Source organism: Pantherophis guttatus, chromosome 7 (genome assembly GCF_059756535.1).
Source record: "Pantherophis guttatus breed Tessera chromosome 7, ASM5975653v1, whole genome shotgun sequence".
Lineage (NCBI taxonomy): Eukaryota > Metazoa > Chordata > Lepidosauria > Squamata > Colubridae > Pantherophis > Pantherophis guttatus.
In genome coordinates, this window is record NC_142069.1 from 8,368,279 (window position 1) to 8,394,322 (window position 26,044).

Here is a 26,044-nt window from a genome sequence, read left to right on the forward strand (position 1 = left end):
AGCTAAACCAACTTACACCAACTATGTATTCACAAAACGTGCTGGAAGTACAATTGCAAGAATTCCCTACTGGGAATTATGGAAACTGTCATCTAAATTCAGTGGGAAGGTTGGGAAGGAGGCCTTGAGACCTAAAGAACTTCTGTTGTCCCTGTCTGTTAAGTTTTCCTTACGTCCTCACTAGATACTGATACAGAAAAGAAGTCAGTGTTTCCTGATGGTTTAAATATGTTTTCCATCATATTGACTCCAAAGTCATACATTAAGCGTTGTTAACCTAATCTTTCAAAGCTTCTTCTCAGGTAACATTGTTCTGCAAACTAGGGCATACAAAACTTTTGCTAGACCAATTCTCGAATACAGCTCATCTGCCTGGAATCCGCACTGTATATCGGACATTAATACAATTGAGCGAGTCCAGAGATATTTCACGAGAAGAGTCCTTCACTCCTCTGCTCACAACAGAATACCTTATGCCACCAGGCTTGAAATTTTGGACCTGAACAACCTAGAACTACGCCATCTAAAGTTTGACCTAAGTGTAGTACACAAAATTATCTGCTACAACATCCTGTCAATGACTACTTCAGCTTCAAACCACAACAATACATGATCACATAATAGATACAAACTCAAGGTAAACCATTCCAAACTCGATTGCAGAAAATATGACTTCAGCAACAGAGTGGTCAATGCCTGGACTGTACTTCCTGACTCTGTGGTTTCTTCCCCAAACCCCCATAACTTTAACCTTAGACTGTCTACTGTTGACCCCACCCCAGTCCTGAGAGGTCTGTAAGGGACGTGCATAAGCGCACCAACGTGCCTACTGTCCCCATTTATTCATACCCATTCCCTGTGTTCATATCCATGTTTATACTTATATCTGTTATCTCGTACATGTTTGACAAAATAAATAAATAAACAAACACGTTTGGTAAAAAGAAAAGCAACAGTGCAGGGGGGAATCTCGCGGGGACAAATAATAAGCATTCCCAAATTCTTTCTTCAAGTTATTCCCCCATCCCTGTGTACCTGAGTATTTCACGATCTGTGTTTGAAGACTTGATTGTCTTCTGCACCCCTCCAGATCTCAAGTTCTTCAGATCCCAAGTCATTCTACACCCATTGCATCGTGACTGACATTGGTTGTTCATAAATATACAGAATTAATGAATATGAAAATGTTCCGTGGCAGTCTTCTACACAGGAGGGGAAAAAATAATTATCTAAATTTCTCAATGATCTGAATTATGTTGTTTGTCACTTCCCCCACCTCTGTCGCCTTTCCCTGCTGTGCATTTAGATAAAGGGGGCCAAGCTCCACAATTATATTTTCTGAATGCAGCATCAGTACACAGGAGTGGCATCGTGGGCTTTCATTCAATACAGCTATTTTAAATTTCATAATTGGATGTCAATTTGAAAAGATTTTTTTTCCCTTGGTGAGATGGTTCAGGTTTCCAGTTAACCAATGCATTTTTACAGCACCTTCTTTCTTCCCCTTTCCACTCATCTATTAAGCTGCATAAGCAACTGCCTGCTTTGATCAAATTGCGGTAGTTAGCTATGTCGCGACCAGGTTTTCCATGCAATTTAGAATGACAGTTTGGTTTGAAGGATCAGGACAACAACATTAGAAAGGACCTTCAGTATTCATTGGGACATCAGTCAGAATAAGACATTTTACAAAGCTTAGGGTAAGCTTTGATCTCCACTGTGGGACATGCAAGTTTGTTTAGGCAAAAGAAACTGGAAGCAGAAGTTAGGGGAACAGAAAAGAAACTCTAAATTTATTTTACATGAACATCCACAATGGGCATCTCCTGGCTTTGGTCCTTGAAATTCTATACCTTTCTGCTTTTTTCAGGATCTCCTCCATTCCCCCCAACCATGGTTTCCTGTCTTTGCCTTTCTTTAGACCCTCAAACTCGTCCTCCATGTATTTCATTTGCAATTTTATTCTCAGTCATCCTCTCTCTATCACTGAATAATCTCATCATTTTTTTGTCTCTTCCCGGACATCTTTGATCCCATCTCTTCCTGTTTTACTGCATGTGCCTCTAAACTAACCCATTCCCACAGAATTCATCTTACTTTGTGGTTCATCTGACATGCCTAATTCTCACGTCCATGTAAAATATCCGGAGTGTCCAACCTTGGCAACTTTAAGACTTGTGGACTTCAACACCCAGAATGCTGAGTGAGGAAGTCTGGGAATTGAAGTGGTAGACTCATGGTCTTCAACTATCCCATGCTGGCTGGAGAATTCTGGGATTTGAAGTCCACAAGTCTTAAAGTTGCCAAGCTTGCAACAAGCTTTCATTCTTCACACAAATCACACAACTACCTATTATATTTTTACTAGCATTTGCAAGTCTTAAGTTTCCTTCCTTCCCTCCCTCCCTCCCTCCCTCCTTCCTTCCTTCCTTCCTTCCTTCCTTCCTTCCTTCCTTCCTTCCTTCCTTCTCCCCAACTTTAGCAATCATTCTGCCAACACACACAGATTCATATCCTCTGTGCATCATACAGTTTAATATTCATTACAATCATTTGGGTTTTTCACCTCTAATACATCATTTGTATGTAATACACACTCATTCTGATGCCCATCCAAAATACATCTAATGTCATCATAAGCTTTCCATATATACATTTGTTATACTAATAACTAAGTCCCTAAGTCAAACATCCGGGTCTTATTACATGCTTGATGTTGAATCATTCAAAATGATTAGTTCTGATAGTCAGCAATTAATTCCATAACATGAAGATTCAATGAATGTTCACCATTCAACAACTCAAGTTTATATGTGTTCTTTAAATCTACTATAAGAAAGCTCAATGATCTGCTGAAATCCAAAAATCTGGACAGTACATCTGTTGTCCAGCATAAAGGCATTTCCCAAGTTTTGTTCATCTCTATTCACCAAATGCATTTCCATGTTTAGCAAACTGATACCTTATATTTTTTAAATTCACTGATACTATCTTTTCCTTTGACTAAGACAACAATAATGGCGTTGTCCAGTTTATCAGAGATAGATGCTCTCTTCACATACAAGTTACACAAATAGATAGGCACACCATAACAAATCAAGCCCAGTTATACCCTCTATTAGCCATACATTTTTCAACATTTTCCCAGTATTTACAACTTCCTTGTCATCATTTTTTCTCTTCGGCACAGAGATTTATAACATTAATTTCAGTTCTGTTCTGTGGCTCTTTTCTTCTCTATACACATTATGCCATGTCTTTCTCTCCGTTTTCCTTTTATTTGCTTTTTTCTTATCCTCAACCTCCCTCGCTTCATCATCAAACCCACCATCCTTTTTCATACTTCTCATTAGTGCAGTGGTTCTCAACCTTCCTAATGCCGCGACCCTTTAATACAGTTCTTCATGTTGTGGTGACCCCCAACCATAAAATTATTCCTAAAACCATTGAAAATATGTGTTTTCCGAATGGTCTTAGGCGACCCCTGTGAAAGGGTTGTTCGACCCCCAAAGGGGTCCCGACCCACAGGTTGAGAACCACTGCATTAGTGTAACTCCACAGACTTCTTCAGTCCTTTGTAACATAATTCATTTCATTCTGTTCCGAGCAGATTCCACATTCTCCTCCTCTTTCCTTTCCTTTAATTCTGTTGGGGGGATTAATCTGTCTTTTTTTCCTCATCCCATTCATACCACCTGGCAGATTCTCTCCTGCATCTCATTCATTCAGAAAAGTGGACAGCTTTTCCCAAAATGCTCACCCTAACCCTACTTCCTCCCTAATCCCCATTCATTGATAACTGACACTTTTTCATATACATTTAAGCCTTTCATTCATAATGAAATCTTACACTAGGAGGCTACCTCTGTTATTACAAATTCTATGTCACTTGGAATCATCACTGATCCAATGAAAAATGGTTCCGTCTTTCTGTAGCTTTATTCACACATTACAATATGCTCAAATGTGGTTTGACTCGTTTTAACATGTTATGCGAAACCAGCCATTGTGATTTCTAAGTGATGGTTGATGACCTAGACTATGTTGTGATCCCAACCAAATGTGGGTTATCCAGGAAACCATGATTAAACAAACCAAGACTTAGCCAATGTGGGAACTCAGTTATGTGTATGATCAGGAACGGGTTCCAAGGTTGTCCCCTGATACAGCATCTCAGCAATGTTGATTGGCAACTGAATATATCAACTGCCTCCATTAAAAATCAATCGGTTGTGCCTAGGTAATATTCTATACAGTTGGATTATCAAAATAGTGCACTGACACGCAGATCACTTTTGATTTCCTGTGTGAACACAACTCTGTGAAAAAGAACAGCCCATTGTGAAGTTATGCGTTTTTCAGGACCAGTCCTACAAACCATGTTAAGGAAACTAGCTTCTCTTTTTAAGTGGGGGAGGTGGAAAATACTCTTGTGATTAACCAGGATGAGTTATGCTAACTGCTAGACTGCAGAGGGCAATGATTAGTCACACTATGTTGGGCTGAAATAGATTTAGCACCTGGCAGTTAAAAAAAGAGTAAATTGATTAATTGTTTTAAAGCAGCAATGTTATTGAGTTTCCCCAGTGTCTGTGTGTTTCTTAATAGAGATTAGACATTAATATGGATTTACAGCATCGGCTCTGGGGACCTTCATTCCAACACCAGGCAGAAGCAAGAGACTGTATAAATGTAAAGGAAACTATAAGTATCCCAAATTTAATTTGATTCAGATAATTTTGCTTTAATCTTAACTTGTTGCGTTATTAACCCCATTGATGTTGTTACTGTTAATTTGCAGCTTCTGCAGCAAGCAACATCCTCCAGTAACTTGGGTGCCTTCAGTGGCATTCAACAAATGGCCGGTGAGTTAAAGCCTCTTTATTTATCTCTTTCCTTCTTTTTCCTCCTGTGGCTGAATTTTAGCCCTTTTCCGTACAAAAAGATCCTTCATCTAAGTGTACAGTTTAAGGGGTGAGTATATGCAAAACAGAGGTGGGTTTCAGCAGGTTCTGACCAGTTCTGGAGAACCAGTAGCAGAAATTTTGAGTAGCTTGGAGAACCAGTAAATACCACCTCTGATTGGTCCTGCCCCCATCTATTCTCTGCCTCCCGAGTCCCAGCTGATTGGGAGGAAATGGGGATTTTGCAGTAACCTTCCCCTGCCACGCCCAACAAGCCATGCCATGCCCACCAAGCCACACCCACAGAACTGGTAGTAAAAAAATTTGAATCCCACCACTAATGCAAAGATCTTGGATGTTGCGTTGGTTCAGAGTCAGATTCAAAGGCTTTCTTGGATTATGTTCTACATAGGTTGACTTTGGTTTCCATGTTCCTATTTTAGAATAGAATCATAGTTGAAGGTAAAGGTTCCCCTCGCACATATGTGCTAGTTGTTCCCGACTCTAGGGGGCGGTGCTCATCTCTGTTTCAAAGCTGAAGAGCCAGCGCTGTCCGAAGACGTCTCCGTGGTCATAGTGAACCGGTAGTAAAAAAAAAAATGCTTCTGGTTCAGGCGAACTGCTATTTCAGACGATCAGCTGTGCCGCGCAATTTATATTCACTAGAAAGCCGGAAATCCTGCTTTCCAGTGAATCTAAATCGTGCGGCACAGCTGTTCCCTTCCCCTCACTGTTCTACTTACTTTGCAGACTCAGAAAAGACTTCTTAATCCTCCTTTTTCAGCACTGTGCACGAAGCGCGCATTTGGCATGCACCACACGTGCACATGCATTTGGCGCACACACACGCAAAGCAAACTGGTAGCAAAGCGAACCGGTAGCAGACTTCAGAACATTTCACCCCTGGTCCCCTTGTTTACTTTCATCTCACAATCTTTTTCCGCCTTTTCTTTTTGAGATTTCATCTCAAAATCTGAGAGTTCTGTTGCAATTTTCCAGTGGTAAACATCTCAGAATTTACGGTGTCACCATCTAAGAGGAGGAATACCTTTCTGATTTACAGATCTGACATATCTCGTTACATAGAAGCTGGATCCTAGATGAGTGTCCTAAGAATACTTCAGGCAAGGCCAAAGCCTGGGCTTGAAGGAGGTCAAGAAAGTCAAGATGGCAGCCACAATCCTGTGTTTGACAGACATACACATGTCTGAACTGCGTGACATGCTTTTAGCTGCATGGCTGTGGTTACCGTATTAAATTTTCTGCCCCTACCCTTACCAAAAGACAGTTAGCTGAATGGCCTCTGGGTGAATTTACTAAGCAATTTATCGTTATTAATAAAAGCTCATTCTTTTTTCTTTTTTTTTTAATTTGATTTATATGCCGCCCTTCTCCGGAGACTCAGGGCAGCTTACAGTGCGTTAAGCAATAGCCTTCATACTTTAGTATATTTTATACAAAGTCAACTTATTGCCCCCACAATCTGGGTCCTCATTTTACCTTCCTTAGAAAGGATGGAAGGCTGAGTCAACCTTGAGCCTGGCAAGATTCGAACTTACTTTAATTGCAGACAACTGGTGTTAAATTACAGTGCCTTTGTCTGCAGAGCTATCCAGGCTCTATTCTTTGCCCTGCCCGGCTGATTCCTGTCTTGTACAGGATTTGCAAAAAGAAAGCAACTCTAAGCACGACCATTACGTCTGTCCTGCGATGCTGTTAGTTGCTTTCCCCTCTTGCTTGATATTCTTTATTTCTCATCCAAGCAGCAACCTCTCCTGCACTGTTCGTGTCATCAAACTGGCATGTGAATTTATTTTTAATTAAGCTCTGACCACATCAGCAAATTGGTGGCGCTTTTATCCAGTCTTGCCACACGCCAAAGGGCTTCTTCAGCTCTATCCATATGTCGTCTTGCCGTCTTCATTCTTTTCTTCCTTTTTTTTTATCTTCCCCTTTTTTAATATTATTATTAATGCTTAATTATTAATATAATTATTAATCCTCTGAATGGATCTCGAAGAGCATCTATGAAAAAGAGATGAATATGTCCCCATAGGCTGTCGGTGTTTTATTCCTAGAATATGCCATTACTGCATTTGGCTCCAGAGACTAATGCAGAATCCACTTTCTGACAATATAAATTGGCCCGCAGGTGACGATATCGCTGAGTTATTTCTTCTGGTGCAGATCTGTTGGCAAGTATTTGCCACTCGTATTATGTGCCGTTCAAAATCTGGCATGTTTTTTTTTTTAATTCTCCTCTCATGAAAAATATATCTTAATGTCATAAACAACATTTTCACAGTGATGGTTTTCTGGAACCAGCTTTGAGTTAAGAAGCCCAGTAGTGTTTCTTGGACTTCACCCTACAAAATAAAAAATGCAAGGACCAGAAAGGTGTGTGTGTGTGTGTGTGTGTGTGTGTGTGTGTGTGTGTGTGTGTGTTTGTGTGAGGGCAGAGAGATTTTTCTGCATAGCACAGTTAGAGATGTATTGTGTCTGTGCAATTATGATCTATTGGTTGAGACAGCCCAAAGTCATGAGTGCTCCCTCAAATTAAATTGGATGCAGACTTAGTCATTGCATCAGTGAAACCAGCTGGGAGTAAAATAAACCTGAGCTATTTTTTCCCCCCATTAATCTAAATGGATCAACTCTACAAATGACAAATCCCAGATTGTTAATAGCACTCGAGACCCGTGCAGTTTCACACATTCTTCAACCAGAAGCCTTGAGAGCTGGTAGGCTGGAAGATATTTAGAAATATCTCTCAGCTTTGTCACCTCTGCCTAACTGTAAACTTTTGTAGTATAAAACACTTAGATGTTGATTTATTTATTTTTTTAATTTTTTTTTTGGCTTCTCTGGTGTTCTTTCTTTCATATACAGATGGTCCTCGATGTACGGCCACAATTGAACCCACTGTTTCTGTTGCTAAGCGAGATAGTTATCAAGTGAATTTTTGCCCCAATTTACTACCTTTCTTGCCACAATTCTGAAGTTAATCGCTGCAGCTGTTAGTAATACGGTTCTGGCTTCTCCGTTGACTTTGCTTGTCCAAAGGTCACAAAGGACACTGCCAATGGTCATGAATATGAGTCACTTGCCAAGCGTCCGAATTTTGATCATGTGACCATGGGGATACAGCAGTGGTCACAAATGTGAAAAATGTCATAAGTTACTTTTTTCAGTGCCGTTGTAACTTCAGCTGGTCACTAAATGAAGTGTTTTACACACATATATACATGTATATGTATCTATACAAGTACAGAGACACGTATAGGCATACACACATAAAATAGCTCAGGTTAATTAATTTATTTTAATTGTGAACGGCAAAACTGAAGGGCAGAATTGGAGCTTAAGATTGATAGAAAGGTGATCAAGGAACATCTTGCTACATTTAATGAATTTAAGTCTTTAAGACTAGATGAGTTATGCCCTCTAGGGAGACCCCTGCTCTAGGGTACTGCAGAAAGTCTTCCTTTTATCCCTATATTTTAGGAGGTGAATTAGCTGCTTTGTGTCTGCATAAACTTTGGAGGGAAAGGGTCTTTCAAAGGAAACTTTCCTTCTACCGATTGAACCTGTAATAGGAATGGTGCCAGGTAGGCTTTGAAGCATCCCCTCAAAAGTTTACAAGGCCTTATGTATCCAACCTTCTCATACCTTCAGCCTTAATTAAAAAGATACTTATATTTAGCAATTTTATGGGGTTCTTGTCAAATTACCAATAAAAATTATTTCAAACCATTTAATGTTCAGTGTAAATCTTAAGAATGGGTTCTTAATGGGATTTTAAAGCTTATCATTTATACATTTTTCCTGGAATTTGTGGGGCTGGAGTGGGTCAGGACTGTCATAAATAAGCAAGCAAACGTGTTTTCTTTTTTTCTTTTTTTTTTCTTTTTTGTAAATGCCTCTGATAAGAGAAAACCTAAATCACAAAATGGGCTTCTTCAAAAATTAAAGCAATATTGGCAGTTTGGTATCCCTCTCTTGAAATGAAATGCATTTTTTTCATTTCTTTTTGTTTTTCCAAGCTGACATCAACAGTAATGAGAAAATCTTCCTTTTGTTGAGGACTGGTCAGTCCCCTCTTCCTGTGTGTGAAAGTTTACCCTGCAAACTTCACACCCTGAGTTGTGAGATGTGGAAACCTCAGGTCTCCAATTTATTTGTGTTTTAACAGGACTGCATGTGTCACTGCAAGGGTACTACACCAGTTTCCTGCAAATGTGCTAATAGGCCATATGAGAGAATTCTACAAGCATCCATCTGCCGATTTTTAACAAGCCTGATTGGCAAGTGGATATAACAACTGACATCTGTTCTTCCTTATTGATATGTAGATTTATGGTAATTGCTGTGAACAATAACACACCAAATTACCTAAGGTGAACATTAAATTAAATTTTCATAGCCCCTCTCCTTATAAATACATTTTATAAAAATCTTACATTTTAAGCAGACATATTGTACATCCATTATAAACATAATTTAATTGTATTTTTAATCTGCCAAGCAATGAAAATCTAAGTTGCAATTCTTGCGGTACAAAATATTACCCTATTTTGATAGCCGAGCAGTTTATATTATTGAAATCAATTAAATTTCATGTTTATTCTCAGCATTTTTTTCTCCAGCATAAAAACTAAGAAGCATATCTAGAGGCTTATTTCTCCAAAGGGAACCTCTCTTCCTTCTCCCTCTCCCTCCCAATATAAATAATTAACATTTCTTCCAAAAGTACTGTGTTTGTAGAATATTCAGTGGTTTCAGCAGAAGATTATCAGATTATTTTTCATTTCATTTTACTGTGGAATGTAGGGGAAACCACAATAGCAAAAGAAAAGGCCTCTTACTTCTGTTTGAAAACAATACATTTTGGATGATAATCAATTCTCAAGAAGCTTGAAAAATGAAGAGCAGTCAGATGCAGAACAATAGGATGTGCAACCTTATCTTGGAAATTATAGGTACCACAATCAAGCCCAAAATTTCTCTTCCTAGGTGAGAGACAGTTGTTAAGTGAGTTTTTTATCCCATTTTACCACTTTTCTTCCCACAGTTGTTAAGTGAATTACTGCAGTTGTTAACTTAGTAACACGGTTGTTAAGTGAACCCGGCTTCCCTATTGACTTGACTTGTCAGAAAGTCGCAAAAGCGGATCACATGATCCCGGGGACACTGCAGCGGTCATAAATATGAGTCCGTTGCCAAGCGTCTAAATTTTGATTATGTGACCATGGGAATGCTCCACTAGTCATAAGTGTGGAAAACGGCCATGTCACTTTTTTCAGTGCCGTTATAACTTCGAGCGGTCGCTAAACAAACAAACTGTTGTAAGTCGAGACCTACCTGTGTATAAGATAATGATTTCCATTCACACCTCTATCCACTCATCCTCCATTTCAGGTGTGTTGTCTCGTGCATCTGATTTGGGTCTTGCTAACCTGTTGTTGAATTCTTCCTTTCCTTCAAGGGAAAGGCAGAGTCAGGTTAAGCAGTCATTCCTGTCATCATCAAGATCCGATGGTTTTAATAAAAGTAGCTTAATAAAGGCAGCTTCTCTGGTAGCTGAGCATAAGAACACATCCTGGCTGGATATTTAGCTGACAAAAAGTTCAGATGATGAAACAGAGCCAATGCATGAATATCCCCGTGATTATACAGTTCCATCCCATTATGTCAGCCGTTAACACTTTGAAATGAGCGTGTTTTGGACAAAGTTGGCAGCGGGTTCAAAAGAGCTCCTCTGATTTATCCATGGCGCGAAAGGAAAGGAAAGGAAAGCAGAGCTTATCTGCACTAAGTGCCTTGTTGCACAGTATGGTCTGTTAAATATAAACCTCGTGCAATTATATGGAGGTATATGAACTGACAAAGAACAATGAGAAGTTGTTGGCTCTTTCCTCTTTGTTTTGAATCTTGGCTGGGTTTTTTTCCAACTCCCAGAAAGATTTGTTTTGGTACCTCTTTGGCAGGTAGCAGGATAGGATAGGATAGGATAGGATAGGATAGGATAGAATAGAATAGAATAGAATAGAATAGAATAGAATAGAATAGAATAGAATAGAATAGAATAGAATAGAATAGAATAGAATAGAATAGGTTTAGTTGGAGGGGACTTTGGAGGTCTTCTAGTCCAACCCGGTACTCAGGCAGGAAATTTCTACTAGCAGGTAGAGGCCTTGAGAAAGATCCTGCCCCTTATTTATTCTGAAATCCATCACCAGAAAATTATTACATACACCGAGTTTCCTAAAGAGCGAAAAATATGAGGAATCTTTTTATGCCTTTTGCATCGGTTGTTTGACATGTGCACCTAATTTTTCCTGTTACTGAAGCTTCCTGCACAATCTGAAATCTTGGTGTTCTAGGGATCGTGCAGGAAGTTTGCATGTATTCATTAAATTTCCCCGTGGTTAAAGTACCTTCAGAGCTCTGAGTAAATGTTCAGTGAGCATCTTTACTGGAATGGAAATTGTTTCAAACATATGACTAAGATGACTTCTCCTAATTCTGAGCCACAGTGGATTTGACTTTACAGCAAATTATCTCTTGGTGAAACCAGACTGATGGATTGTTAGGCAGTAAGGCAGCCTCTTCTCTTTTTTATTTTTTTATTTTTTGGTTTGATTTATATGCCGCCCTTCTCCGGAGACTCAGGGCAGCTTACAATGCATTAAGCAATAGCCTTCATACTTTTGTATATTTATACAAAGTCAGCTTATTGCCCCCACAGTCTGGGTCCTCATTTTACCTACCTTAGAAAGGATGGAAGGCTGAGTCAACCTTGAGCCTGGTGAGATTTGAACTTGCAGTAATTGCAGGCAGCTGATGTTAATAACAGTGCTTTAGTCTGCTGCACCACCAGGGCTCTTCTCCCTTTTGAAGTAGAAGCATCATTGTTAGATAACAACGTATTCTTGTGATGCTTTCTAAAAAAAATTGCAAGGAAGAGGAAGCAATGGCTCTTTTCTGCTGCTCGTCTTTGACATACGTTTTGATAAACAACTCAGAGCTATCTCAAGATCATTTCTCCTGCATTTTTTATTGTGGCCTCTTGGCGCAATTCAGGCTTCGCATTCAATGTGGGCTCGTGCTGAGTCCCTGTCATCTCCTCCGTCAGAACAGATTCCTTTCTAAAATGAAAAATCAAGAAAACTAGGAAATTACAGTCTTTGCAAATCCCAAGTCAAGTCAGACTTTATTTTGGTGAAAGACCACTGCAGAACGAAATAGTTAACGAGCAGTTTAAAAGTAAAAGAGGAAGACCAAACGTAAAAGACAAGCTAAAAGGATACAGGTAGCCCTCAATTTACGGTCACAATGGAGCCCAAACTTTCTGTTGTTAAGTGAGACATTTGTTAAGTGAGTTTTGCCCCATTTTACGAACTTCCTTGCCACAGTTGTGAAGTGAATCGCTGCCGTTCATAAGTTAGTAACCTGGTTAAATGAATCTGGTTTCCCCATTGACTTTGCTTGTGAGAAGGTTGCAAAAGATGATCACTGTGGTGGCGCCATTTTGGTGCAGTGGCTGGAATGCAGTATTGCAGGTGATTTCTGATGATTGCCAGCAGTTCGAGCCTCACCTCAGCTCAAGATTGACTCAGCCTTCCATCCTTCCGAGGTCGTTAAAATGAGGACCCAGATTGTTTAGGGCCATATGCTGACTCTGTAAAACTGCTTAGAGAGTTTTTGTAAAAGCACTATGAAGAGGTATATAAGCCTAAGGGCTATTGGTATTCCTATTACATGACCTTGGGACACAGCGACGGTCATAAGTACGAACCAGTTACCAAGCATCTGAATTTTGATCACATGATCACGGGGATGCTTCACTTTCTTCAGTGCTGTTGGAACTTTGAATGTTCACTAAACGAACTGTTGTAAGTGGAGGACTACCTGTATGATGGAAGCAGGGGTGGGCTTCAAACATTTTAGCAAGGGGTTCTCTGCCCAGTTACTGGGTGGGCGTGGCCTAGTCGGCCTCCTGCACCATGGTGGGGGGAGCATTTTTGCCCTCCCCAGGCTCCAGAGGCCCTCTGGAGGCTGGAAACGGGCCTATTTCCGGCCTTCCCAAACTTCCGGTAGGCCCATTTTTTGCCCTCCCCAAGTCTCCGTGCACACCTTGCACTTACCGGCACCCAAAACGGGCCTCATGGGGACTCCTGGGAGGGGAGGGGAGGCGGGGCTAGCTAGGAGTGGGTTTTGGGGGTTCTCTGAACTGCACAGAATCTTAGCTAGAAGTTCTCCCGAACCCCTCTGAACCCCCAGCAGCCCACCCCTGGATGGAAGTTTCACACTGGGTTGGTGGAGTTAAAACAAATCACTTGGGTTTGGTATTCGCTTCACTAGCTCTCTGTTTTCTCTGCAGGAATGAATGCTTTACAGCTACAAAATTTGGCAACCTTAGCAGCTGCAGCCGCCGCGGCCCAGTCCTCAGCCAACACCGCCAATGCGAATCCACTCTCCACAGCATCAGGGGCCCTTGGTGCACTCACAAGCCCAGGTACGACCGAATATAGCACTCTTCTTTTCACCTTGGTTCCAAAGAAGGAGGGCAAACGGAGAGATTTAAACATTAGCTTCCTCCTAGCCACGCGTGCAGTGTGATTCTGGTACCTGAATGATGGATCCATTGGAGATTTTATTCCAACGTGTTCTCTCTGTGTGCGGAAAAATACATTTTCTTTCATTGGGAAAGGAAACGTGGTCAGGGGCAATGCCTGAACGTTTCAATGGTCTGCATTGCAGGGGTGTGTCTTCATGGGAAGGTCCAAAAGTCAAGATGGCAGCCACGTTGGTGCGATTGAATTTCCCCTGGCTTCTTTATTTGTGCTGTTTGATTATTCCATCGCAGCTGCCATCTTGGCATATGGGGTTATATTTTGCAGACACCCTTCCTGTACTGAATTGTGATTTCAAACATGTATTAACTCTATTATTTTAAATTTTAATAAGGACTTCAGATTGGGAAATCTTAATGAGGAAGCATTCAGAATGCATCTGTCCTATCTGTCCTATCTGTCTGGCCAAGGTTTCCTTTTGAAAAGGCTTTTTATCTACTTCACGTTGCTAACCTTCTCAAATAAGAGAACAGAATTTTAACCAGGGGATAATAATTCATTCATGGATCATTGCAGGCAATTTAGCCTTGAGAATTATTTCATATTTAGCCTTGAGAATTATTTCATATTTCATTGTGAACAGTTTCTACCCTGTTTCCCCCAAAGTAAGGCATCCCCTGATAATAAGCCCAATCGGGCTTTTGAGCGCATGGCAATAAGGCCAAGCGCTTATTTCAGGATTCAAAAAATATAAGACAGGGTCTTATTTTTGGGGAAACACGGTATGTACTTATCTATTACTAGACTTAATACTACCCCTGACCTTCGCACCTTTCACCGCGAATTAAAAACTTGATTATTCGAGTCCCTCGGCCTGGACTGATGGGGTTTTTTACGGGTTTTTGTTGGAGATAGGGCGGCATATAAGCCTAAATAAATAAATACATACATACGTACGTACATACATACATACATACATACATACATACATAAAATAAGTATACATTTATACTATTGATTTTTTTAAAAAAAATAATGATCATTTATTTTATCTTTACATTGCAGCTAGTGAAAATTTGCCCTGGTTTTGCCTGTTACCATATTTATCCAAATGTGTCAACTGTTTTATTTTATTTCAAAAACCCCAGAATTTTAAGAATCCTAGAAAACATGGAGCCTTCTTTGATTCTGATGGTTTTAACAAATTCCATTTCTTTTCATTTTGGACACTCTTGATCTTCTCTGAAACGTCTGAAAAGTTTTTCAGAGGAAAAGACAAATGTCTTTCTGTGTCCCTTGGGGAAAATTAAATCAGGTTCTCACATTAGGAATAATTTAAAGATTTGTGCTATGGCCTCATGCAATATCTAATTTATTCAATTCCTAAACTGCTACTTCATACAAATGATTGTAATTCTTAGAGGTTCTAGAGAGATCATGGCCCTAAAGTGCAAGAATAGCCTTTTCCCTTAGCTTTTCATCTTGAAGCAAAATATACTTTAGCTGACTTGTAAATTATTCCTTTTTTATCATAGTATATTACTATGGTGCACAGTTTCAGTTCTGTTGCGAACTTTCATGATTCATGGCAGCCATGCATAGTATCTTGTGTGTTTTCTCTTTGGGAATGGGGAATGTAGAATATACCATTGCTATATTTTTATGACACTGACCAGACCAGCAATTCTGTCTCAAGTGGTCAAGCAAAGAAGAAATTTATTCTAGCTGTCTTCTTCCAAGTCAGCCAGCAACCTTATTCTCCTTATCTCTTTGCTCCAGAGCTGGCCAAATGCTCAGCTTAGCATTTGCAGATTTCAAATGTATCTGATGTTCCTTGATTTGCCACACAATCACCTTGGTTGACTTTTCCCAAATTTTAATGCTGTCTGTGTTGTGGATTCCACTTTTGGCACCCACGTTTATAAAAGAATACCATTTTTAGACCCGATTTAGGATTTACACAGCTGAGTAGTGGTTTGGCAGAGAATGGAATGCAAAATAATCCTACATAGGGATTAAATACCAATTGAAGATGGTAAAAGCAAACGGAATTATTGAAGACAACAGACAATTTTGTGTGGGGTGGGGCTTGCTGTTTGCTTCCACCCCGGTGACATCATTTGGCCCACAAAGATGGAAATACAACAGGCTCCGGCAATGGATTGGATCCTTTTCCATATCCCCATCACAACCAAATTAAAAGCAGATTTTGCATGCTTCGGGTACGTGTTGTGGGGAGTTGTGTTGCCAAAATCTACTTACCCACCTACTAAATTGGATGATTTTGAACTACTTGCTGTCTTTTTGGTCTGTTTCGCAGTTTTATTGTGAGAAAAGGATTGTGGAGAAATTGTGCATGGTGCTTTGCAGAAGAAGGGTGGGCTACAACGGTAACTAATCTGAGTTAGTATTACTGCTATTGGAAATGGAATATATTAAAACAGTTTCAGCTGTGTAGTCATGCCCCCATTCATTTGTTCCTACTTTCAAGCATTGCTTATAAAAAGAGAGGATCATCTCCAAACTAAGTTAAAATTCATTCTCTTTTAAAATGACCGTGACTTTTTCTACTACTAGTTCCTAACCACAGATTCTATCAGATACAAGAGTGTCTTTTCAGCATGTTTCACATGTAATTCTGCTACAAATAAAATCCCAGATTTGTTTACTAGTACAAAATTCAGAATATGCTGTTCTGGTTAATTTAACAGTCTTCTTTAGCAGGGGAAAATTGTGTACAGGAGAAAAATCAGCTCTCTTGACTTTAATGAAGCTGCTTTAATGAACATGTTCTAAGCATTATTAAACTTGGAAATGTGTTTAATAGCTAGCGGATGGCTTTAGAGCATCATTGTATATTTATCTAGAAGCTGGAGGTTATTAACTTTCATAAATCAACTTTAAAATTAGAGCGCAAAGTTGCCCTACCGTTGGGAAACGTTGCTATAACAGCATTGACAACAATTACTTTTATATATACATTTATATTTAAGAACATCAGGTAAATTTGCAGGGTAAGGATCACTGAGCTATTAAGAAAACTATTGTTTCCTACGCAGCTCAGCCATAGGCTTTAGCCAGCCCTACATGGGAAGTTGTTCATGCTCAGAGCTGGAAGGGACCTTAGAGGTCTTCTAGTCCAACCCCCTGCTCAAGCAGGAGACCTTATACCATTTCAGATAGATGGCTATCCAGTCTTTTCTTAAAAACCTTCAGGGATTAAGCATTTACAATTTCTGAAGGCAAGCTGTGCCATTGGTTAATTGTCCTCATTGTTAGGAAGTTTCTCCTTAGTTCCAGGTAGTTTTTCTCCTTGATTAGTTTCCATACATTGTTTATTGTCTTGGCTTCTGGTGCTTTGAAAAATAGGTTGACCCCCTCATCTTCATGACAGCCTCTCAAATACTGGAACACTGCTGTCATGTGTGTGTGTGTCATCGTCCCCTCCCCCCCGTTCCCCCCCCCAATGCCTTTTTTCCCTACCCAATTCCTGCAACCGTTCTTCATATGTTTTTGTCTCCGGGCCCTTAATCATCGTAGTTGCTCTTCTTTGCACCTTTTCCAACAAAAGTTTCAATATATTTTTGTAATGTGGTGACCAAAACTAGTCTAACTGCTAGTCTGCTAGTTCAGCAGATCAGCGGATCAAATCTCACCAGCTCAAAAGGTTGACTCAGCCTTCCATCCTTCCGAGGTGGGTAAAATGAGGACCCAGATTGTTAGGGGACAATATGCTATTTAGTATACTGTCTTTGATGTAAGCCGCCCAGGGTCCTCGGAGAGTAGGCGGCATAGAAATATGAGTAATAAATAATAATAAATAAATAAATAAATCTGAATCACTCCTCCTGCTATTCCTTGTTCAGAATTTTCTTTTTTCCCCTAAGAATTTTCCTTTGTTGATGAATGTTGGTAACTGAAGGGATAGCTAGATACCAATCCTGCCATCTTAAATCCATCTGAGTTTGCTCAGTAGGATCAGCAGTTGGGTGATTTTGCTTAATTATGGTGCAATAATTGTGCATTGCGTGAGAATGTTCCCCTTTATGTGCAATAAAGTACATTTAATCATTTCTTTTAGTTCATCATTGACAAGATTTTTGACATCTTTTGATACTTAGGAGAAAGTGAGCCTAGGATGTCTGGGAATCTGCTGCTTATAAAAGCAGTGGCCTCAGAAGACAAATACAGCATTCGTTCTTATGTCCATGAGAAGCCACATAAAAATGTCTGCATAAAAAAAGTCTGCCTTTATCTTATCCTTCTCCCAGGAAAATAGCAATATGCAGCCCAAGATCTCTTCTGCAGATTTGCTTAGCCACGGACTTTGCTAAATCCATTGTTTTATTTTAACTTTTCCAGTTGAAGGGCTGTCACAGAAAAGAGAGATTGACTTACTCTCCAAAACACCTGAGGGCAGGACAAGAAGTAATGGGTAGAAGCTTGTTAAAGAGAAATCTAACCTAAAAGTAAGGAGACATTTTCTGACAGTGAGGATGATTAATCAATGGAACAACTTGACTCCCGGAGTTGTGGGTGCGCCATCACTGGAGGTTTTCAAAAATAGATTGAACAACCATTTGACCGGGATAATATAAGGTCCAATGCCTTCAACACGGGGTTGGACTAGAATATCTCCAAGGTCCCTTCCAACCCTATGATTCCGTGTTCTATGTTTTCTGTCCTATTCTGAGCAGCAGTGAAATGCTACCGGTTCGCACCGGTTCAGGTGAACCGGTCGTAAAACAATGCTACCGGTATTTCTGACGATCAGCTGTGCCGCACGATTTATATTCGCTAGAAATATCTATAATCTAAATCACGCGGCACAGCTGTTCCCCCCCTCGCTGTTATACAGAATAGAATAGAATAGAATAGAATAGAACAGAACAGAACAGAACAGAACAGAACAGAACAGAACAGAACAGAACAGAACAGAACAGAACAGAACAGAACAGAATAGAATAGAATAGAATTCTTTCTTGGCCAAGTGTGATTGGACACACAAGGAATTTGTCTTTGGTGCATAGGCTCTCACTGTACATAAAAGAAAAGATACATTCGTCAAGAATCATAAGGTACAACACTTAATGATAGTCATAGGCTACAAATAAGCAACCAGGAAACAATATCAATATAAATCATAAGGATACTTACCTTCTTAAGCTTCCTTTTTCCATGATGTGCGGTAGCGCCTGCGGTACGCATGCACACAAAGTGCGTGCCGTGTATGCATGCACGCAGAGAACTGGTGGCAGACCTCGGAGGATTTCACCATTAATTCTGGGTAATCATACATAGAGATATAAAAGAGAAAAAAAAAGGACAAGCAATTCAGAGACAAGTTGAACATAGAAAAATAAATGAGGTAGCCATTTTACAAGGATATAGCCATTTTATTTGGCTATAAAGCCAAATCTAACTTTGGCCAGCTTCTGTGGGTAAAGAACACATATTTGAAGTTAGAAACTTTATTGGCAGAAGATTTTATCCTTCAGGGGACAAGGCAGTAGCATGCAAGGAATATTGCAGCCGGCTGGGGAATTCTAGGAGTTGAAGTCCACACACATTTTAAAATTGGTAAAGTTGAGAAATACTGATCTGAACCGTTTTTTCCCCTAGCAACAGCCCTCCCTGAATACTGCTATCAAGCAAAAACATCAATTTAATAGTCTTGTTCCACCTTACAAACTCTACATCTAAACTGAAAACAAGCCTTGTTAAGATGTTCTTTTGATTTCAACTTTCTTATCTAGTGCTAAATTTTCCGGTCCATTAAATACTTTGTAAACCTGAATAAAAGCTTTCCCTGCCTGTTCTCGGTTCCATGGGAGAGCTCTATTTAGCTCTATAAAAGCCACGTGTTCCATTTCAAAGCATTTCCATTTAAATCTAGGCTATAGTGCAGCATTTATATTTGCTTTTTAAGATGGAGGAAATAAGTGCCCCTTTTTATTATTATTATTTTTTAAATTGTCTGTACATTTTTGCAGTTGCATGAGTATTGGGGAGGTTCTTCCTTTTTTTTTAGAAGTAGTAATTCTCAAAAAATCAACTTCCCATCGTCTTTCATTTACAATATCCCTTTTGTTTTTTCTCTACAAACCATCTTATTACAAAAATGGCAATGCACTTGAGGGAAAAGCACTTCCTGGCTATCTAATTTAATGACGTTAAATGAACTGTGATTAATGAAGCTATGCAAGTAAAATGCAGATTTATACCATTTATACTTATGGTCGACTCTGCCAAGACTGCACAAGGCGTACATGATTAATGGTTACAAGTAAGAAGCCACCGTGTTCAACAACCAATGAAACTTTTTTTTCAAGGCGCCAAATGTTGGTAGTTGACACCATTGGCTCTTGGGTACTGTGAAAGTTATAGTTTTGCAGAAAAAAATTACACCAGGGTGAAAGCAAGCATCGTTCTTTGCAGGGGTGAAATCCAGCAGGTTCTGACAGGTTCTGGAGAACCAGTAGTGGAAATTTTGAGTAGTTCGGATAACCGGCAAATACCACCTCTGGCAAGCCTCAGAGTGGGGTGGGAATGGAGATTTTGCAGTATCCTTCCCCTGCCACGCCCACCAAGCCACATCACACCACGTCCACCAAGACATGCCCTCAGAACCAGTAATAAAAAAAATTGAATTTCACCACTGGTTCTTTGCAATTTTTCCTGCCAGGTTCTCAGGGAGGGTCAAAGATATATCAACTAGAGCAAGGGTGTCAAACTCGATATCATTGAGGGCCACATCAGGGTTGTGTTTGACCTTGGCAGGGGCGGGGACATGTCCAGAGGGGCATGGCCCTCGACATCACTCATGTCAGGGGCACCTGTGGTGGCCCGAGCACTCTGCCAGCGAAAACAGGCTCCCGAGCTCCATTTTTGCTTGTGATGACCTCCTGCAACCCTCTGCCAGTGAAAATGGAGTTGGGAGCAGAGGTGGATTTCAGCAGGTTCTGACCAGTTCTGGAGAACCGGTAGCGGAAATTTTGAGTAGTTCAGAGAACCGGTAGTAAAAATTCCGCCCCCATCTATTCTCTGCCTCCCAAATCCCAGCTGATCGGGAGGGAATGTAGATTTTACAGTATCCTTCTCTGAAGTGGGGTGGGAGTGGGAATTTTACAGCATCCCTCCCCTGCCACGCCCACCAAGACATGCCACACCCAGCAAGCCACACCCACAGAACCGGTAATAAAAAAATTTGAAACCCCCCACTGGTTGGGAGTGCCACCCGCGGCCCACGCGAGCTCCATTTTAGGTTGTGAGGGCCTCCTGCAACCCTCTGCCAGCAAAAACGGATTGGGAGGGCCCCTCCCAAGCTCTGTTTTTGCTGGCAGAGGCAGAGTGGGCCACTGTTTCCAGGGTGGTCCTGTGGGCCAGATCTAAGCACGCTGCAGGCTGGATCCAGCCCCCAGGCCTTGAGTTTGACACCCCTGAACTGGAGGAAAACACGTACCCTTGCTGGTTTTCCTTCCTTTGTTAGGTTACTAAGGTCAGCCACAGCTATTCTTGCTACCTTTTATTTTAGCTCTTAGGACTCTAAGCAGCAAGCAGAAAGGGGATAATGGGTACGGTACAGCTAGTCCTCGATTTATGATTACAATTGAGTCCAAAATTTCTGTTGCTAAGTGAGACAGTTAACTGAGTTTTGCCTCATTTTACCACCTTTCTTGTTGCAGTTGTTAAGTGAATCACTGCAATTCTTGCTATGTCAGTAACATGGTTGTTGAGTGGCTCCCCCATTAACTGTGCTTGTCCAGAAGGTCATAGAAGGTGATCCCATGACCCCAGGATACTGCAACTGTCATAAATATGAGCCAGTTGCCAAGCATCTGAATTTTGATCACATGACCATGGGGATGCTGCATCGATGAAAAGCAGTCATAAGTCACTATAAGTTAAGTGCCTTGTAACTTTGAATGGTCACTAAACAGATGGATGTAAGTACCTGCATAGCTTCATCAACAGGACAGTGGTGGGCAGAGGGTGAGAGTTCTTGGATCCATATTTGATTCTCCTGTGATCTATAACAGGTGCAAAAAGTATTTCTTGGCAGTCACATATAAGCCTACATTCTTTTTTGGTCTCTCCAAGACCCCTCCCCAAATGAGTTGGGTAAAACAATGGGCCCATTTTTTGCATATTTTTGGACATCAGGATGGTTTAAGGGACAAAATGGATACCGTTAAGGCTTGCAGAACGGTATTTTAAGGTCTGAAGACTCATTTTCTCCCTTAAAAAAACATCACCTCCAAATTGGCCAACGTGGATTCTGGGATGGCCTTCCTGACTTAATTCATCCTTGACTTACAGTATAGCCACGTGAGAACTGCAATGGAGGAATAGGGAGCACTATTGAATTTCTCTCTGTGCTCTGAAAATGTTTTAGATTAGGGGTCTCCAACCTTGGCAACTTGTGGACTTCAACTCCCAGAGTTCCTCAGCCTGAGGAAGCCAAGGTTGGAGACCCCTGTTTTAGATCACCTTTGGAATTACCGGCTTCTTCTAAATGTGTCAAGTTCAATTTGATGCCAGCTTCTTTTAGCATCAACACATCAACTATCAGGCTTTCCTGTATCTTCTAGAAATATGTTGATTGATTGATATTTTGGTCAAATTTTGAAACTGCCCATCACCCTCGCAGAAGGATCATGTTCATTTTCTAAGCCTGGCTGATGATCAATATAGGATTTGAATTCACATATCTGTGTCTCTCTCTCTCTCTCTCTCTCTCTCTCTCTCTCTCTCTCTCTCTCTCTCTCTCTCTCTCTCTCTCTCTCTCTTTTTCTCTTTCTCTCTCTTTTAAATACCTGATCTGCTTGGCAACTATTTTTAAGCTTTTGTTCCACATTAATAAAAGAAGCCATTGGCTGCTTCTTTCATTGTTAATTCACTTGATCTGCCATACAAATGCAAAAGATGTAGCATTCTTGACCAATTCGGCTGCTTAAGAGAAAAGAAACTGTTTGCCTGGGTAGCGTTTCTGTTCTTCACTCTTGGGAAGCAATTAAATGAGTTATGGGTCATTCATGATGCTAACCATACCACAAAGGATTTGCCTTTGTTAAATAAAAGCATTCATTGCTTAAAGCAGAATTGTTTGAAACTTGAGCCATTTTTATAGAACATCTAGGATGCTTTTCCGGAGAAGCATCACAAAATCTTTCTCAGAGCCTAGCATCTCTTAAAAGCTTTCTTTATTTGTTCATTTCAGAACAATACACATCTCTCCAAGAGGCAGTTGAAGCTTGTCGGGGGTGACATTTTGTATAGTCCAAGCACCCACTGTGCTATCTGTAATGTGCTTCCAGAAAGAATCCCAAAATAGCTGCACCTGTGTGAGAGTTTTCTAAATCAGCCAACATAGTTGGTTCTTCTTGGAGATTGGGCATTGACAAAAGCTGCATCTTATCCTTTTAAATATTTAGAATATATTTTGCTTCACAAAGAAGTATAGACACTTATTATAAATGGATCTGACAATTGTGGGTAAAATCATCTCGTTCGCCTCATGTGAAGAGGCAGAAAAACATTTAGAATCCACACTATCTTCTGAATGTTACATAAGCACAACACAATTATCTCCTACTTTTTGTCAAATCCCAAGAAAATATTCACGTATTAAAAAAAACATTTTCCTTTTTCCTATTTTCTGTTTTTTTATATAATTTTATAGACCATCTAAAGCATCTAATTTAAAACTCCTTCCCTCCAAGTTGTCCCATATTAGTACACTCATGGAAATAGTTGCTTTGCCTTTAAATGCTAATAATAAAAGTAAAAAAAACCATGTGTACAAAAAAAAATAGAAAATTACAAATATATCATCCACACTGATATTAAAAATAAAAAGTCCACCCTGGTTGAATGCTGAAAAATATATCAAAAATATCTTATGTACTCTTCTCCCCCTACATGACAATTCCCCTACAAGTAATTTTAAACTTTCCCATCTATATTTTGCTTGGTCTTCCCTCGTGTACTAAGAACAAATCTGATTGGACACAGGTATAACTCTTTATTAAGGATTAAAAGCAGCAAAACAGACTTATTTCTCCACTCTTATCACAGTGGCAGTCTGCAGCTAGTGGTCTTGAGTGTGTTGAGTGATTTGGGGAAGAAGGGACCAGAGAGCCTCTGCAGGCATCCTTCAGATAAAATTGCTTGAATTTGTTTGGCATTGGATTTCTGCCTTTGTGGATCTTGTGCAGTTGTCTGAGCAGTAGTCATGCCTAGTAATTTGAAAGGAGGTCAGGTCCATCAGCCCGATGACTGGGTCCTTGGGGCTTTGAACCCTGCCACTTTTCTCTTAGTTCCATGTCCTTCATGGTTGGTTAAGTCATCCCAGGAGGTGATATGTCATTGATCCAGCAGAGATGGATGTCTTTCTGTGGGAAGAGATGCTTGGAAGGAAATGATGTGTTTCTTTCTCCCTCAAGAGGCCATCACGGGATTTAAAGGTTCTGAATAATTTTGTCCGGACTCCACTCTTTCCTTTTCAAGGAAGGTTATTGAGAAGATAGTAGGCTTACTACTCCAAAGGCCCTGGAGGAAGTGATTCATTCCACAGAGCCCCTGCCCTGTGGAATGAACTGCCCCCGGAAATGCGTAAGATTTCCGACCTCCGTGTATTTCGCTGTGCCCTCAAGACCCTGCTGTTCCGCCAGGCCGGGCTATCAATGTAATGATTTTAAATTAGGTGTTTTAAATTTTGGGGGTTTTAAATCTGAGCCGAAATTATTTAATAATTTTAATTATTTTTAATTGATGTCTGTCTTTGTGCTTTTAATAGGCTGTATACCGCCCTGAGTCCTTCGGGAGAAGGGCGGTATAGAAATAAAATTATTATTATTATTATTATTATTATTATTATTATTATTATTATTATTATTATTTATTAATTATTATCTGGATCCTTTTTAGAGTAGTTTTAGTCTGAATACAATACCAAGCTGTATTGGTAACACTGGCCAATGATCTCCGTCAGGCCAGGGATTGATTGATTGATTATTTATTTATTTATTTATTTATTTATTTACTTATTTACTTATTTAGTCAAACATCTATGAGATAACAGATATAAGTATAAACATGGATATGAACACACTAGGACAGGGACAGTAGGCATGCTGGTGCACTTATGCACGCCCCTTACAGACCTCTTAGGAATGGGATGAGGTCCACAGTAGAGAGTTACAGACCTCTTAGGAATGGGGTGAGGTCAACAGTAGACAGTCTAAGGTTAAAGTTTTGGGGGTTTGGGGAAGAAACCACAGTCAGTAGTGCATTCCAGGCATTGACCTCTCTGTTGCTGAAGTCATATTTTCTGCAATCGAATTTGGAGCGGTTTACCTTGAATTTGTATCTATTGTGTGCTCGTGTATTATTGTGGTTGAAGCTGAAGTAGTCATTGACAGGTAGAATGTTGTAGCAGATAATTTTGTGTACTACGCTTAGGTTAGACCGTAGGTGGCATAGTTCTAGGTTGTCCAAGCCCAAAATTTCAAGCCTGGTGGCATAAGGTATTCTGTTATTAGCAGAGGAGTGCTCTATCCTAGGCCTCCTTGATATGACAGCAGCTTTTGATACACTTAACATGGTATCTTACTGGACCAGTTTAGGAGGATTTTAATTGGGGCCACTGTTCTTCAGTGATTCTTCTGCTCCAAGGTCAGTTTGGTATTATGGTATTGTGAGGGGAAGAGACCAAAATCCGTGAAATGAATAAGGGGACCTTTACTAGTATGATATGGATGTGACCCGCTGTTACTCTGTTTTGGGTTGGTTTCCATAAATTTATCCATATAGCATTACAAAAAAAATCAATGCCATTTAAAGCTGTGAAGGTACTTCTGAGTTATATACCAGGGATTTGGAAATTTATCATATGAAAGACTACGGATTAACTGAACACAGTGCAGCAAAAAAGATTACTCTTTGATATTGTTAAGAGAGCATGTCACCAGGATTAAAATCTTAGATCAATAATGTGTTCATTGAAAAACCAGCTGTCTATTAGTGTGAGGGGAAGAGTGAAGGTGCATTTTTAAAAAATGGCTGAATGACTTTCTGTGTACGTGTTTTTTTTTCCTTTTTTCTTCTTTTCTCTCCTTTTCTCCTTTTCTTTATATAGTGAGGCTTTTTTTAAAACAGTTGCAATCTTCCTATGACAGTTTTCACTAGCATAGGTTAACTGCTTTATCTGTGCCATATGCAGTATTTGTTAGTAACAATAAAAGTCAGTATAGATCTAAATGGACACCTCTTAGCCATTATGACACCAGCTCATCCAATGCCCAGTTTTACCCCAAGCCTGCTGACATTAGGTACGATGCAAGGTACGATTTTTTTAATCTGGAATTAATCTTGCAAGGTGGTATCTTTGATCCATCCTGGGCCCTATGTCTTTCTGTTAAATTAACTATGAAAATAAAAGTAACCAGCAAAATAGGAGGCCTTACAATGAGTTATTGTATGTAAAATCTTTCCCATATTTATTTTCTTCCTGTTACAATGCACATCAATGCCAAACATCCAACAATTTGTCCACCTATGAGA

At 40.0% G+C, this 26,044-nt stretch overlaps 1 protein-coding gene and 1 long non-coding RNA gene across 51 annotated transcripts in view; one reads left to right on the top strand and one right to left on the bottom strand.

The window, feature by feature from the left end:
- CELF2 (CUGBP Elav-like family member 2) overlaps nt 1-26,044 on the top strand; it is a 650,307-nt gene that overhangs the window by 597,525 nt on the left and 26,738 nt on the right. For 26 of the 50 annotated variants that reach the window (XM_087873611.1, XM_087873614.1, XM_087873621.1 and 23 more), the window contains 3 exons: nt 4,609-4,692; nt 4,802-4,865; nt 13,288-13,422. In XM_087873611.1, coding sequence (XP_087729737.1) covers nt 4,609-4,692; nt 4,802-4,865; nt 13,288-13,422 — 283 coding nt within the window. The remainder of the gene's footprint in view (nt 1-4,608; nt 4,693-4,801; nt 4,866-13,287; nt 13,423-26,044) is intronic. The other 24 variants (XM_087873639.1, XM_087873633.1, XM_087873638.1 and 21 more) reach the window with 1 other exon arrangement.
- The window catches only part of LOC117679848 (uncharacterized), a 32,455-nt gene continuing 13,342 nt past the window's right edge, over nt 6,932-26,044 (bottom strand). The window contains exons 3-4 of the long non-coding RNA XR_009621350.2: nt 18,638-18,763; nt 6,932-10,382 (exon numbers count right to left, since the gene is read on the bottom strand). This is a non-coding gene — a long non-coding RNA (uncharacterized LOC117679848). The remainder of the gene's footprint in view (nt 10,383-18,637; nt 18,764-26,044) is intronic.